This window comes from Aptenodytes patagonicus, chromosome Z (assembly GCF_965638725.1).
Source record: "Aptenodytes patagonicus chromosome Z, bAptPat1.pri.cur, whole genome shotgun sequence".
In the NCBI taxonomy this organism is placed as follows: domain Eukaryota; kingdom Metazoa; phylum Chordata; class Aves; order Sphenisciformes; family Spheniscidae; genus Aptenodytes; species Aptenodytes patagonicus.
This window is the reverse complement of record NC_134982.1, coordinates 36,949,673-36,965,177: the sequence shown is the minus strand read 5'-3', so window position 1 is coordinate 36,965,177 and position 15,505 is coordinate 36,949,673. Positions and strand designations below refer to the sequence as shown.

The 15,505-nt window shown below is 38.2% G+C and overlaps 1 protein-coding gene across 9 annotated transcripts in view; it reads right to left on the bottom strand.

The window, feature by feature from the left end:
- CCDC171 (coiled-coil domain containing 171) overlaps positions 1-15,505 on the bottom strand; it is a 158,856-nt gene that overhangs the window by 99,023 nt on the left and 44,328 nt on the right. For all 9 annotated transcript variants that reach the window (XM_076362130.1, XM_076362136.1, XM_076362134.1 and 6 more), the window contains exons 10-13: positions 12,678-12,780; positions 7,500-7,603; positions 4,556-4,645; positions 2,477-2,677 (exon numbers count right to left, since the gene is read on the bottom strand). In XM_076362130.1, the coding sequence (XP_076218245.1) occupies positions 2,477-2,677; positions 4,556-4,645; positions 7,500-7,603; positions 12,678-12,780 (498 nt within the window). The remainder of the gene's footprint in view (positions 1-2,476; positions 2,678-4,555; positions 4,646-7,499; positions 7,604-12,677; positions 12,781-15,505) is intronic.

The following is a 15,505-nucleotide window of genomic DNA, read 5'->3' as shown; positions in this document are numbered from 1 at the left end:
TGGGCTGCAGTGACCATGAAATAGTGGAGTTCAAGACCCTTAGGGCACCGAGAAGGGCGCACAGCAAGCTCACTACCCTGGGCTTCAGAAGCGCAGACTTTGGCCTCTTCAGGGATCTGCTTGGCAGAGTACCATGGGATAAACCCTGGAGGGAAGAGGGGCCCAAGAAAGCTGGGTAATATTCAAGAATCATCTCCTTCAAGCTCAGGAGCGATGCATCCCAACAAAGAGGAAGTCAGGCAAAAATGCCAGGAGGCCTGCATGGATGAACAAGGAGGTCCTGGACAAACTCAAACACAAAAAGGAAGCCTACAGAGTGTGGAAGCAAGGACAGGTAGCCTGGGAGGAATACAGAGAAATTGTCCGAGCAGCCAGGGATCAGGTTAGGAAAGCTAAAGCCCTGATAGAATTAAATCTGGCCAGGGATGTCAAGGGCAACAAGAAAAGCTTCTGTAGGTACACTGGTGATAAAAGGAAGACAAGGGAGAATGTGGGCCCTCTCTGGAAGGAAATGTGAGACCGGGTTACCCAGGATATGGAGAAGGCTGAGGTACTCAAGGACTTTTTTGTCTCAGTCTTCACCGGTAAGGCTCAAGCCACATTGCCCAAGTTGCAGAAAGCAAAGGCAGGGGCTGGGAGAATAAAGAACCACCCACTGTAGGAAAAGATCAGATTCGAGACCATCTAAGGCACCTGAAGGTGCACAAGTCCATGGGACCTGATGAGATGTATCCACAGGTCCTGAGGCAACTGGCAGATGAAGTTGCTAAGCCACTATCCATCGTATCTGAGAAGTCGTGGCAGTCCGGAGAAGTTCCCACTGACTGGAAAAGGGGAAACATAACACACATTTTTAAAAAGGGAAAAAAGGAAGACCCAGGGAAATACAGGCCAGTCAGCCTCACCTCATGCCCAGCATGATCATGGAGCAGATCCTCCTGGAAACTATGCTAAGGAACATGGAAAATAAGGAGGTGATTGGTGACAGCCAAAATGGCTTCACTAAGAGCAAACTGTGCCTGTCAAATTTGGTGGCCTTCTACGACGGGCTTACAGCGTTGGTGGACAAAGGAAGAGCAACTGACATCATCTACCTGGATTTGTGCAAAGCATTTGACACTGTCCCGCCCAACATCCTTGTCTCTAAACTGGAGAGACAGGGATTTGACGGATAGACCACTCAGTGGATATGGAATTTCTGGATGGCCGCACTCAAACAGTTGCGGTCAACGGCTCAATGTCCAAGCAGAGACTACTGACGAGTGGCGTTCCTCAGGGGTTAGTATTGGGACTGGCACTGTTTAACATCTTTGTCGGTGACATGGACAGTGGGATTGAGTGCACCCTCAGCAAGTTTGCCAATGACACCAAACTGTGTGGTGCAGTCAACACACTGGAGGGAAGGGATGCCATCCAGAGGGACCTTGACAGGCTTGAGAGGTGGGCCCGTGCAAACCTCATGAAGTTCAACAAGGCCAAGTGCAAGGTCCTGCACGTGGGCTGGGGCAATCCCAAGCGCAAATACAGGCTGGGTAGAGAATGGATTGAGAGCAGCCCTGAGGAGAAGGACTTGGGGGTGTTGGCTGATGAGAAGCTCAACATGACCCAGCAATGTGTGCTCACAGCCCAGAAAGCCAACCATATCCTGGGCTGCATCAAAAGAAGCGTGACCAGCAGGTCAAGGGAGGTGATTCTCCTCCTCCACTCCACCCTTTGTGAGACCCACCTGTGTTCAGGTGGGTACCCCTGAAGTACCCCTTCAGGTACTGTGTTCAGCTCTGGGGCCCCCAACATAAGAAGGACATGGACCTGTTGGAGTGACTCCAAAGGAGGGCCACAAAAATGACCAGGGAGATGGAACACCTCTCCTGTGAGGAAAAGCTGAGAGAGTTGGGGTTGTTCAGCCTGGAGAAGAGAAGGCTGTGGGGAGTCCTTATTGCGGCCTTTCAGTATGTAAAGGGACTTTTCAGAAAGACAGAGGGCGACTTCTTACCAGGGCCTGTAGTGACAGGAAAAGGGGCAACAGTTTTAAACTGAAAGAGGGTAGGTTTAGACTGGACATAAGGAAGAACTTTTTTTTACAATGAGAGTGGTGAGACACTGGAACAGGTTGCCCAGAGAAGCTGTGGATGCCCCATCCCTGGAAGTGTACAACGTCAGGTTGGATGGGGCTTTGAGCAACTTGGTCTAGTGGAAGATGTCCCTGCCCTGCCCGTGGCAGGGACATTGGACTAGATGACCTTTAAGGTCCCTTCCAACCCAAACCATTCTATGATTCTATGATACAGAAGGAAGGAGAACGAATATGTCCTGAGATCTTGCAGATATTAAATACACATTTCAAAATATGTATCTTAAAATCATATTTGGGAGATAAATCTGTTAAGACTAAGAGTAACGTTCTGATGTATGTAAATGTATAAAGTTGAGATTAAATAAAGATTCTTTTTGACAGTCATCTCGTCTCTGGTAATACCTCCATATCCTTCTGGTAAGCCCTGGTAAGCTTCTGGATTTCATTTTCAGATTCTGTGGCATGTACTTTCTCCTTCTCCCAGCATTGCCGTACATTCTGTAGTTCCATTTTTAAAGTTTCTATTAAAGTCTCTCTGTCTGCACACTTAGTGTGCAGATGATTTAACTCTTTATTGGCATCAGCCAGGTTATCCTGAGCTTCCTGTAGAACAGAGGTATGGAACAGAAAGGCTGGTAAGAATTTTACTCTATAAAATGTTACCTTAGTCCGGTGCTCAGCATCTGAGGAAGTAAACAGTTATATAACCACATGTGTTCAGAAGAGTCCAGGCTAAGCTGACTGTATCTTGTCAATAAAAGAATTTCAAAATTGACAATAGTCCTTCTCCACAACTTGTAACTAGACGGCATCAGAAATCCATCTCAGAGTTAAAAGCTCCATGATGCAGTGACCTTCGGAATCCCCTCTACCCCCACAACTGAGATGCAGAACGCATGGATGCAAGTTATCCTCTGCAGAGTGGAGAGGTCTCAGAGCTAGTGAAAAGATACATTATTTTCGTAAGTAAATCTCTGATCTGTTACAGCTGAGTCAGTAGGCAACACAGACAGCTGTTGCTACCCACTGTATTCTTTATCTGCATGATAGAAAAATGTGAGGACTCTCTTTGGAGATTTGACCACGGGAAGAAACTAATAATCAGAAATGGTCATAAATACAATCATTATGTTACCAGTACCAAATCTCACAAGGTAAACAAAGAACTTAATACACTACCCCTTTTCAGCCAAAAGATTGGTCAGATGGAATGGACAGATAAACGTGCTTTCCTCTCCTACAAGCACTGGACTTCCAGCACTGCTAAAGTTTGCTAAAGGTCAAACTGAAAGCATTGTTTATTTTTCATAAAATCATAGCTGTTTATATAGGAAATGTAATAGGAAAGATACTCCCAAATTCATCAGACAATGACAACTTTTATTCTTCCTAATGAAAATATTAAAAGATTAAAGCAATGTTAAATTTCTAACACAAATATTTTCAGACTGGATCTAATTTTCACTCATATATACAATTTTATTACCAAAAATTTAAAGAGATCAGAAACTGGTGTACTGCATAAAACCCAGCACCAACTGTGTGTAGCAAACTCAGTTTTTGCATGAAGAATACAAGCGTCTGTTGCAATGGGTTGCAAAATTTTTAGGTGTCGTACAAAGGTGCTGCAACAGAAGCAGAAGTCTTAAGTCTTCTGAACATAAATCAGTAAAGAAAGTTCAGATCAGATGACAGGAGATCAATTAATATCAAGATTCAATGAGTGTTGCAGAAGTACCTGTGTCTAAACTGAAGTGATAAAGCAGCATATCCCCAGCAAAAGAATCTGAGAAACACTGGGAGTAGAGACATTCTATTTTGGCAGTAATATAATACACTGCCAGTTGGGAGATTAAGTTTAACCATGACCTCAGGACTTCCTCGCTCCCTTGGCCACTGATGTAACCAGACAGGACATTACAAAAGTGGTGTGTCAGCCAAAAACAGAGACAAAAAAAAAAAATTCTTGTTCAGAAACTAAAGAGAGTTCTCAAGTGTTTTATCAGTTCCCAGGCAGATTTTACTCTAAGAAATTTTGGGCTGCACATTGTACAGCTGTTAAGGATGACCTGATGCTTCATACATGCATTAACTTGATAAACACAAAAAAAAATTAACAAAGGAAAGGACAGCTTTAATAAAATGTGCTTTCATATTAACAGAGGCAATTAAATTCTATTCTCCTTTTCTTGAGAAAAACAGTTAAGAGAAAAAAATACTGATGCTGATTTCAATGTAAAACAATACTTTGCAAATTGATAAATCTATTTCAAATTATTTCAGAATTGCAATCATTTAAATGATCAGTAAATTAGTCTAAGGTGGTAACCAGAATAAAGCAGCATACAAGGTAAACTAGTCTGCTCAACAGAATACAATGATACAGAGGCTTATTCTGATAAGAAAAAAAAGATACCTTAAATCCAGAAAGATACTTTTTGCAGAACTTTCAAATGTTATGTTAAGTTCATGAAACCATACCTTAAGGTCTTGACTTAAAGCACACATTTTCTCTTTGGATATCTCAAGTTCTTTTGTTGCCTTTTCACACAAAGCCTTCATTTTCCCAAGCTGTGAAAAAAACGGAGGTCAAGCAGGCTTTTACAGAAAGGCTACATAATCACTTGAATATAAAGGAAGAATTTTGTATATAAATGTAAAAAAAAAAATTGTTTTCAGTTGCTTTGGCAATATTTATACTCCATACAATCTAAATAATGTGCCATTACAAAAGCACTAAATAACTCTTTTATAAAAGATTAAAGATAAATCGCAGTGGCAAAATCCCAAACTGAGTCCACTATTTCTCATCAACTTTCAAAATATCTGACAAAAACACAGACTTTGAAATGCATTTGAAAATGTAATAAATTCAGATTATGATCTGGGGAGTGGTTTGAGAAAACAAGTTTTCAAAGTCAGTGGCCATTTGCAGAAATTGTCCAGCTATGAGCACGGTTTCTACTTTTTACTGAGCTCTGGATAGCACTCACATACCCGTAAAAAGCAGCAACATTCCCGAGAGGCATGGTGACTACTGAACTGTTTGTGGTGTTACAAGCAACCACCTTAGAGGTAGCTCATGACCATAATGTGTCATTAATGCGTCACTTTCCACTTTCAAAAGAGATAACAACACATCATTATAATCTGTATCTTTGGTTACCTGATGATGAGGTTAGCAATACAAATGTCTGAAAGAAAGCATCAAATAGAGATGTATTACAGTGTAGGTTACTGCCTTCACTTGAGCATTAAGGAGCAACTCAGAAGTAAAATATACCATTTACAAAATTTACAAATTACTTTGGAAATTGTATTTTTGTTTGATCTCAAGTCAGGAGACCTGGCAGAACCCTTAGAAATAATTACAGTAAATTACAGAATGCTACTGGAATATTTCCAGTCTTTTTCTTGGTTTACTAGCCTTCTCTCTCTCCCCAAACATATTCTAGCCTCTGCACTATACAGAATGTCAAAAGCTTGTTCTCCGTCAAAAACAAAACACTTATACACCTTTCAGTCACACAAATGAACTAGATCATGTAATCTAATGTTTAACACAGTAATTTAAAGGTGACACATGACAAGTTTACCAGCATATTTCACGTATACATACAGGTGTACAACTACATTAATAACTCCATCGATGTGTGGGGTCTTGTTGAAAATCTCTCCGTAAAAAGAACCACTACATAATTACTCAAAACTAAACCCTTACTGCTGTGTATTAAAACATCCTGTTTTTATTGCACAGTGCCCTTCATAGTCCCTTTGTGCATTATTGTATTATTAAAAAGTTTTATTACTAAACATATCTAATATATAAAAAGCCAAAAGCAGTGTTATCTGTGAGGGTGGGGGTAATCAAGAAGGACAGAGCACTACCCTTTCTGTGCACCATGAAGGTGCTCGGTGATCTCTGGCTCCATATGACAACTTCAGGGTCAGTCACACGCAGTCCTACTGGGAAGTCTTGTGGCAGGTCATCAGTTGGTCCTGCTCTGCTTGCGATTTATTTTCCTTGACAGTTCATTCTTCTTTCTGTCAGAATACTCTCTTTGCTTTCTTAGCAGCCACCCCCTTGGTCTCCCCACTGCTGTCTCTGGCACAGTTTCACAACAAAGCACATCACTAAGCCAAAGCCTGCTGAGTCGACTTTTCAACTGTGCTGCCTATCACGTGACATTCCTCCTCCCAAATAACAATTCGCTGTGGGTAATATGTTCCTAGTTACTCTGCAGCTTCCAGACTTGGGTCTCAGAAGAGTTTCATAATGACTATACACATCGGTTCTCTTATCTCACTGGGAGAGACCTAACAGTGCTTGCTGTTTACAAAAGTATAATTGTTTCCATGGTCACTTATTTTTGCGCCCGTTGAACAAACTCAAAGGTCTTGCGGGAGACCATTCTTTTCCCAATAAAAGGGACAAAGCTGATACACTTTTCTTCTGTTTTTTTCTTTATTTTTTTCAATGTTGCGAGTGACAAGCTAGACTATGCATTTGTCAAAACAAAAGACAAAACCTGGAAATAAAAAACCACTACTGGCATTTTTACAATCTTATCACACCTTGCCTTTCTGCATTTGCCAATTTTATCCAAAGATAAGCTAATTACAAGTTTGTACAGAAAGCTTTAACAGTGCAGTTAACTTCCTCTACAGCCTTTAAAGCCACAAATTCATAAAACATTTACACCCAAGAGGATTAATTTAATCACATTAAGCAATACAAATGAGAAAATAAATGCAAGATTGTGACTTTTCAGGCAAGATTGTGACTTTTCAGTCAGTGAAATAAAAGGCTGGTAGGACTGCATGGAAAACATTTGATTTTTTTCAAGGGTAAGACTTCCAAAATTGAAATAATTCCATTATTGTCTTAGGTAACGGTCCTATTTTACTTGAAAAGACCTCAAAATAGCACCAAAAGAGATTTCATCATAAACACATTCATCTGAGAAAATTATGCCACTTTTTAAATGCACAAGGGCATGCACATTTATATAACTGATACGAATGACTGTTGAGGCTCAAGTGTTGCGTATTTAGGAATATTGCAGTACACACTGCCCAACTCTTAAATCATCATCTTTTAACTGAAATCCTAGATATGAATGGGTCATTTTCCTGAATGTTTATTGAAAATAATAACCCCAACAGATTTAATAAGAAAACAAAAACAAATTAAACTAAAAAGAAAAAAAAAGAAAAAACCTCTTCTCCCTGTCCCCCCAAATGTAAGTGAAACGCCACTGTAGGGCAAGCTCAGAGAAATAGTAGTGACAGAGATTATTTCTTTGGGTATACTTGAAGCTGTCAACTCAACATTCCCACCCTTCTGACCTTTTTTACAAGCAAAGCATATGTACTGCTGCAGGCCGAAGGCGATACATATAGAGCCAAACAGTGCAAGCGTTACCTCATTAGACATATCTTCCAGCTTGTTCTGGTAAGCTGTCAAGGTACACCTCAAAGCCTCAAGGACAGAGAGGCTCGGAGGTTTATCTTTGTCCTTACAAGTGCCTGAAGAAAAATACAGAATGAAAATTAAGCCTTAAAGCCACAGAGAGAAAACTACTCACCGTGGATGAGAGGTATTAAAATTAGTTAGGGCTTCAGTGACAATACAAAACACTGAACAGCAGCCTTGTTTGCCACAAGAGATGCAGCTGAATAGCCATACTTTCGCAGCAAATACAGCTGAAAGGCATTTATATAAAAGCTTTAATACAAGATACAGAACCGTAAATTCTGGATTACATTTCTACCTAATGTATTTGGTATGCAGTCTCACATGTAATTTCTACTGTGGTCAAGTCTGTGTCATTCAGTCAGACAGCCAACTTTAAAACCACACAATAACACACTTTCAAAAACATGTTGCCTGAAAGTTAAGTATGTTGCACTTTTCCTGACATTATTTTGCTGTTGTGACTAAGCATGCATATTATAATGTAGTACTTCATTTACTCAAAGCTTTACCAAGCCAAAGATCACATGACTATGTTATGCTTGGAGAGGTCTTAAAAACCTTTTAAATGATCTTGAATTTCATTCCAAAGGAAATAATAAAAAAAAATTTATTATCTGTCTGCAGAGTCCTACATAATGTTTCAATTATAAATCTTAAAGCTGATATATCCATTATATACACACTACACTTATTTATTAAACCTTTAGACGGAGAATTCTGATCTGGTTGCCTTAATTAGGGACATATGAACAAGTTTGAGCATTCCAAAGCCCATAGTACAATGTGCTAAGAAAGCAAAAGAACACTGTATTGATCAAGAGGTCACAAGATGTCAGCTGATATTAAATTTCCAAGAACAAACTATTCATTTTTTTTCTGGTGTTACAGCAAAATACCAGGTTATTGACAGATTCTTCTTCTCAGCTTTATTTATATTAGTATGCAGCATTTATAAACTTATTTTGTAACAAATTATGGTATCTTTTCCACGAGTCTTAACATGTTCTATAAGCAAAACTGACTTCACCAATGACAACAGCATCCTTATTTTGCAAAAGTAGTGAAAAAATCTGTGGCATTTGAACTCTAAAGAGGCTAAACAATCATAACTCCCAGCAGAACTAAATGATGATACAGGTGTTTATCACCTCTGAAAGGTCAGTGTCATTAAGCAATTTACCTAGGGTGGCTCATAAAGTAAAATCAGATACTAAACTCTAAGCCTTTTCTTTGACTCTCCATAAAACTTTGTTAGCTAGAGGAGGTGCTTACAGACTTGCAGGTTAGTTGGTTTTGTTTTTTTTTTTTTTTTTTTTTTTTTAAGAATCCTATGGTTAGTGTTACCTAATAAGCATGATATTCTACTCAAAGCATTATACAAAAATGATAGATTTGTCCTGTAGGCTATACATAATGCACCATTGGTAGTCAGTGGAAAACTTACACATATGCACAAGTTGGAAAGTATTGCCAACAGCTGTCCTGAAATTTTTTTCAATTAATTAGCCTCTTCTCTCCCAACCCTTTGATAATACCAGAAAGCACAGAGTACTATTCAGATTGGACACTAACTTTTAACTTCGACTTGCCAGCCAACTGTTACTGTCAAAGTCACATCTAGTCAAACCAATGCAGGTTTGCAAGACTGCTTTCAGTAACAGGAGCAAGAGCTGCTCTACAGCACACAAGTGAATTTAAAAAGAACGCACGTCCCAGTGACAGACTTCCGCTCTGTCCTATCACCCACTCCAGTGGACACCTATTTACCACAGTTTCTAAAGGCCTGCAGAGTCAGGGAAAAGCGAAATCTTCTTAATGAGACTCCAGTGCCCTTAACCAAACCTCTGAGTCCTAGAGAGGTGTCAAATAGCAATGTTACACTTAGAATCAACCTAAGAAGAACTCATAAAATCTTACCTTTTGTGAGAAGTTTAGATTTCACATTTAAGAAAGAGACTAGTAACACCTTACTATCATTTTTATCACTTAACCACAGCTATAGTTAAGGATGCACAGGGCTCCAGCCCTGTCTTCTCAATTACAAAAGTGACTTCTCACTGCTACCCATTATAGGAACATTTTGCTGTGATCTTGTTGCACAGAAAAAAGAAAGTACTATTCTTCTATAGTACTATATACTTCTATAGTATTACTATACTTCTAGCTCTAGAGAAGTTGTAACTCACAATTCTCATTCAGTTTAAAATAATACCTATTAAGTCAATCCAGGGGTTGTCTTCCATCCCATAGTTTTCATCAAACTGTCTAGATAATGTATCTTCATTTCTAAAGTCCCAACCTGCAATGCTATCACTGAACATGTCTCTGAACTATCTTATTTTACATCATGTTTGCCAAAACCAACTTTTTCCAGTAAACTTTCCATGCTGGCATTCCTTGCCTTTGCTGCAACCCTGTTTTCTAGGCAGCCCAGTCTGCAAAGAGGAATACCAGATTCCACTGTCCTGCCCTAGCTGAAAACAAGCCTATGGCTTTAATACAGGCCAAATGTTGTCTGTATTCACACAACTATGCAGGAGACATGCAACATAATCCAAACAGCACTCTCTTGCTGGAGAGGCCCTACTTGAGCAATGAGGGGGAAAAAAAACCCCAAACTTGAAGCATTTTCCCAGTATCACCTAAGAGTTTGGGGGAAGAATTTTGGGAAAATACCAGGTTCAACAGGAGTCTGATAGGAGGTATACAAGTAAGTAAACTCTTAAACATTCTGCTTCAGACTTTCTACTAGCAGTACTGGGTCTGGCTAGGATAGAGTTAATTTTTTTCGTAGAGGCTCATATGGTGCTGTGTTTTAGATTTTTCACCAAAACAGTACTGGTGGCCGGCGATAAACGATGACACTAACTCAAAGCAGCTAACACTCTTAGCACTTTATGCTCAGTTCACTTTTTTTTTCAGATTACTACGACAATTTTTTTTTTTTCCTGAAATGAAGACAAACTTCCCTGAGTGCAAACCCTGTTACTGAATAACTGCAAAATATGATAAACTGAACAGGGACAAACTGAAATTATGCAAATTCCCCAATAAGAATAACAATGCTGTGGAAAATTTATAAAGGTCACTTAAAAAAGAGAAGACATGGATTTATGCTTGTTATTTTGGAATGTATAAAGAAAAACACAGCTTTTTAAAATACCTCTGTTTTTAATCTTAAAAATATGAAGTCTTCTCTTCTTTTTCCTATATAGTCCAATAATCACAGCCCAATCAGCACTTAAATGAAGGGGCTAGACCTTTAATACTGACAGATTTTTAAGTAGATATCTCAACCACTTGAGTTGAAAGTTAAAAACAAAAACAAGAAAGACTGCCCAGCCAGCTGTGGCTTATGTAGCCCCCTCATCTGTTAATTAGACTACAAAGATTTAAGATTTTTACTTTTATTGGCACTTAGGCATTCCCATTTCAGGTATGATTACATTAAACATTTTTTCAAAATTTGAAATACTGTTACATAATAAATTCATAAGTACAACACAGTAAGGCAATAGCATTAAAAATTTAAGTTTCACACTTAGAAGTGTAGTAAATATGTAGAACAAGTGTCTTAGCCAATGTCCATTTTAATATTAGCTGTAAAGACTCAATCCACAGCAGAGCTAAATTTGACTTTCTGCCTCAATTGAGCCTCTGCAGAGATGCTGAAGCTTAAAAAAAAAAGATCTCTTTAAATAATATCTTTCAAAGTTTACCTTAAACAAAGGAAATTAATACTGAAGTTACTGTTACTGAATCCCTAATATTATAGAAACAGGTCAAAGCTGTTTTCTGCAAGGTTTACCACTAGGGAGAACAGAAAACCTACCCAAAAGACAATTACTGCTTTGGAAACTGCACTTCGGCAGCAGCATCCAGCTCCCCCCAGAATTGCTGAAGCCTCTCTGGGCATGTGGAACTTAGCAAGATTGAGGAAAACATACAATTTTGAAGAGCTTTTCAGTCTGACGTATCTACAGTTAAACCTACAGGTATTAACCACAGGAATTACATTTATAATTACAGAATAAAACTGGTACCAGCTCCCAAATAAAAAAAACATATCGCCCATGTGAGGAAATCAATGCATCGCAGATTCAAGGCTAGGCTTTTAAGAACAATAGAAATCTCAAGAAATTCCTTTATTCACTTTTAACAGTATCAGCCCTAAAAAAAAAAAAAAAAAAATCTTTTTCTGAAGATACAAAAATTGCATCTTCATTTAAAGGTGTTATATGACCTGTTTATGTCTACTGTTGCTAAAAAGTGCAGAAACATATCATCACAATTTACATAAAATAGACCCATTTGCTCTTTAAGCAACACTTTGCCTGTTTTCTTCCAGTTTACTTGCACTGTAAGTTGGAAGCATTTTGTGTCTATTATGTGGTTTTCTAACAGGAACCACATGGAGAAAACTTTTATACATAGTTTTAAATGAAGATTTTAAAAAGTGTACTATTTTCACCTTTAAAAAAATTACTAGCTTTGATGTTAAAGTTCAGCTTGTTTATGTCAGCCACTATTTCAAATGTTTAAGCAGGCAGCCATTTGTTGAGTTTGATACAATAATTACGTATAAAGCTAGGTAGCAGAGTGACAACCACTGACTTACAATTAGTTTTAATGAAAACAGAGAAGTATTTGTTCTGTATTAGACCAAATGAATGCAATATAGTACTAGTCCACAATCAACAGTAAAAAGTATTGTGTTATATCATGTGTCCTACACAACCTTTGTGAATATATGACCTTTAAGTTGCTGAAGGTTGCCTCAGAATTTGGCTCAGTTCAGGCAAAACATCTGTTCCCTTTGCAGGTATACTGTAAGGACTTTTTTCTCAGTTGGATTTAGAGCACAGCAAGTGAGCCCTTTTCTGACCGATCATATACACCCCAGCATTTGTAAATCAAGCTCTGGGCTGACAACAGCAGGTCCACATTCCGTCACCCTTTCTCAGCTAGCAAGGCCATTTGACTGCTGTGAGAACTGCTCTTATCATGTCATCAAATCAAAGCATGTTGAGAAGAGGGAATGCAAGAGGCATCTGCAGAATTCCCACAATGTAGTGACTTTGGAACATTGACAGATGCATCTGTCATTTTATACCTTCAACTAACCTGCTGTCCGCTGGCCTGACATAGCAAAGCTGTCCAAGAGTAACTCCAGCTCTCTCATGTTGTTTTCATACGTCTCTGTTAGAAAGACCTGGTGTTTCTTGGCCTTTATTTGACAGGAGATACAGACAAGGCAAGGGGAAAAAAAAGAAACCCATTAAAATAGTAAACAGAAGAAATACAGATCACAATGGTATTTTTGTTCCTCTTTAAATTTATATTCCTGCTATATTTCTTATTACTCCTTTTCTTGAGCCAAGAGACCTAACATGACATCACAAATAAGTAACACAGAACCCTGAAACACACTTAAAATAGAACTAGAGGCTTCAGGTAGTCAAAAGGAAAAGAAAAAATGGTTATACTCCAACCCAGTCTGGATCTTCTTTTCCTTTAAAAAATATATTAATGAACATTACTTAACTGCTGCCCATCTATGCAAGCAATGAAATCTATTGTTACACCCTACAAGGGCATCCAGAAAGACACTAAACTACTGGCAGACAGGCTAGAAATTCATGATTTGGCACTCAGTCAAATCCCACACCTATTCTCATTGCAAACCTGCCTACTTTAATTGTTAATATCTTCCATGCTTGATAGTGATTTCTTCACTATCAAAAACTCCTCCTTATGCATGGAATATAAAGCAGCAGAGTCCTTCAGCTCCTATCACTGAATTTTCTTGAAGAAAGCTGTTCACCAAGTGCAGCCTATTGTTCATATCAAGACACTGGCTTTATTCTGAGGGTAGAAAGGTATTACAGCAGATTTTTTAATCACTACAATAGAAAGACTATATCAAATCATTCCTTCAATTTATATCTGATATTAAAACTTGCAGTTTTCAAAGACAGGCATCCGTAATTCCAGACAAGACCAAGTTCTGGTAGCACATAGTTCTGACTTCTCAAAGAAATGTACAATTTTAGCAGCTGACTGACCATAAGTAATACATCTCAGCAGTTTAGAAAACAACACACAAAAAAACCCTCTCCCCCCCCAAATCAAGAGGAAACTAGGTTTAAATAACTTCATGATTTTCTTATGACAAAGGTTATACTCAAAGATGTCTCTTTACTTTTAATTACCCAATTTATTTTTATTCTAAATTTTAACACCTATTTGAGTAATTTCCATTTCTACTTGGCAATGGCAGGTGCCATACTTTTTGAATTGAGAAAAATCCTACTGTTTTCCATTGTATCTATGAACTATTGCTTTAGTTATGCTTTACTGCTTCTGTAAGGATCCAGTCAATTTCTCAAGTGTGGGAAATACCCTCCCCAGGAAAACTGCTACATACTGGTAGCATATAACTGTCAGGCTGAAAAACCAAGAAATGCATTTAATTCTCTGCAGTGTTCTTCACTATTCAGTTTAAATATTTCATAAATTTGCTTTACTCTTTCAATTTTAATTATATGTACTGTATATCAACTAATATATTATTAATATGTGTATTTCAATGTTAGGTCCCCTGTAGCATTTACACGCCTTTCCTTGTGTGAGAGTTTGTACTACACTTCATAAAGAATTTCCAAACTACTTCTATATATTCAAAAATAACTAAGTTTTAATTCTGACTCCATAAAATTATCTATATAAATAGAGCTTATAATTGCTGAGCTCCAGGAAAAATATTTTATGGGATGCAAACACATTAAAATAATTTACTCTCATGTACTGATATCATCTCAAAGACCTCACACATTACAAATAAGAAAATATAACAATATGATCATCATCACAATAAAATAAATACTCTTTTTACATAAACCACTCCAGCACAGACAAGATCAGACTAAATCTTCCCAGAAAATCCTTTTCCCATAGAAAAGTCAAATATGAGAATTTTTTTCAATTTCCTCATCCTTTTTTTTCATTTGGTTTAGTTAATTTACCAAAATTTAGTCAGTGTATTCCAGTCTATTCAGCCTTCATCACTTCTCTGTGCTTTATTTGCTTACTGCATCTACACTCCCTAAGCTAATTTCAGTCTCTTTTTCAACAGCAATAAAGATCAAAAGGAAATTCCTTAGACTAGCCAGTTTCTCTACACTGCAGCTGCAAAGTATTTGGTATCTTTCCTTTCTAACTCCCATTTTCAATCACTGTCCCCATTCTCAGAAACTGAAGAAAAAATACTGTAAAATACAGTGCTGGAAATTCAGGCACAGGTAAAGAGTCCAAAAGGGTCTGAACATATCGATCTAATTTCTTATGTCTCACTGACAGGTACCTAATAAGAATGTGTAGAGTCATAAAATCATGGAATAATTTAAGCTGACAGGATTTCTGGAGGTCATCTGGTCCCACTCCCCACTCAAAGCAGGGCAACGCTTGAAGTCAGGTTAGGTTAGCTCAGAGCCTTTTCCAGTCAAGTTTTGAGTATCCTCAAGGATGGAGTTTCAACAACCCCTCCAGGCAACCTGCTCCAATATCTCAAAATCCTCACTGTGAAGTTTTTTTTCCCCCTTGCAGGTAATTAGAATTTCCCTTTCTAAAACTTCTGTTTTCTCTCATACCTTCACTGCACAGTTCTAAGGAGAGTGTAGCTCCATCTTCTCCATAAGCACCCATTTGATAGTTCATGGCAGTAGCTATAACTCCCTTAGCTTTCTTTTTTCAGTCTGAACAAACACAGCAAGTATACATAACTCTTTACTTTGAAAAGGAAAATGGAGTCCACAAATACAGAAGTCAAACATAATCAATTGCAGCTGCTGAAAGGTATCTTCTGCCAGATCCAACTATTCCAGGAGATGAGATTACTTCCCCCTCAGCAACTCCATCCATCATCGTATTTGTGTTAGGGGATGCCACTCCTG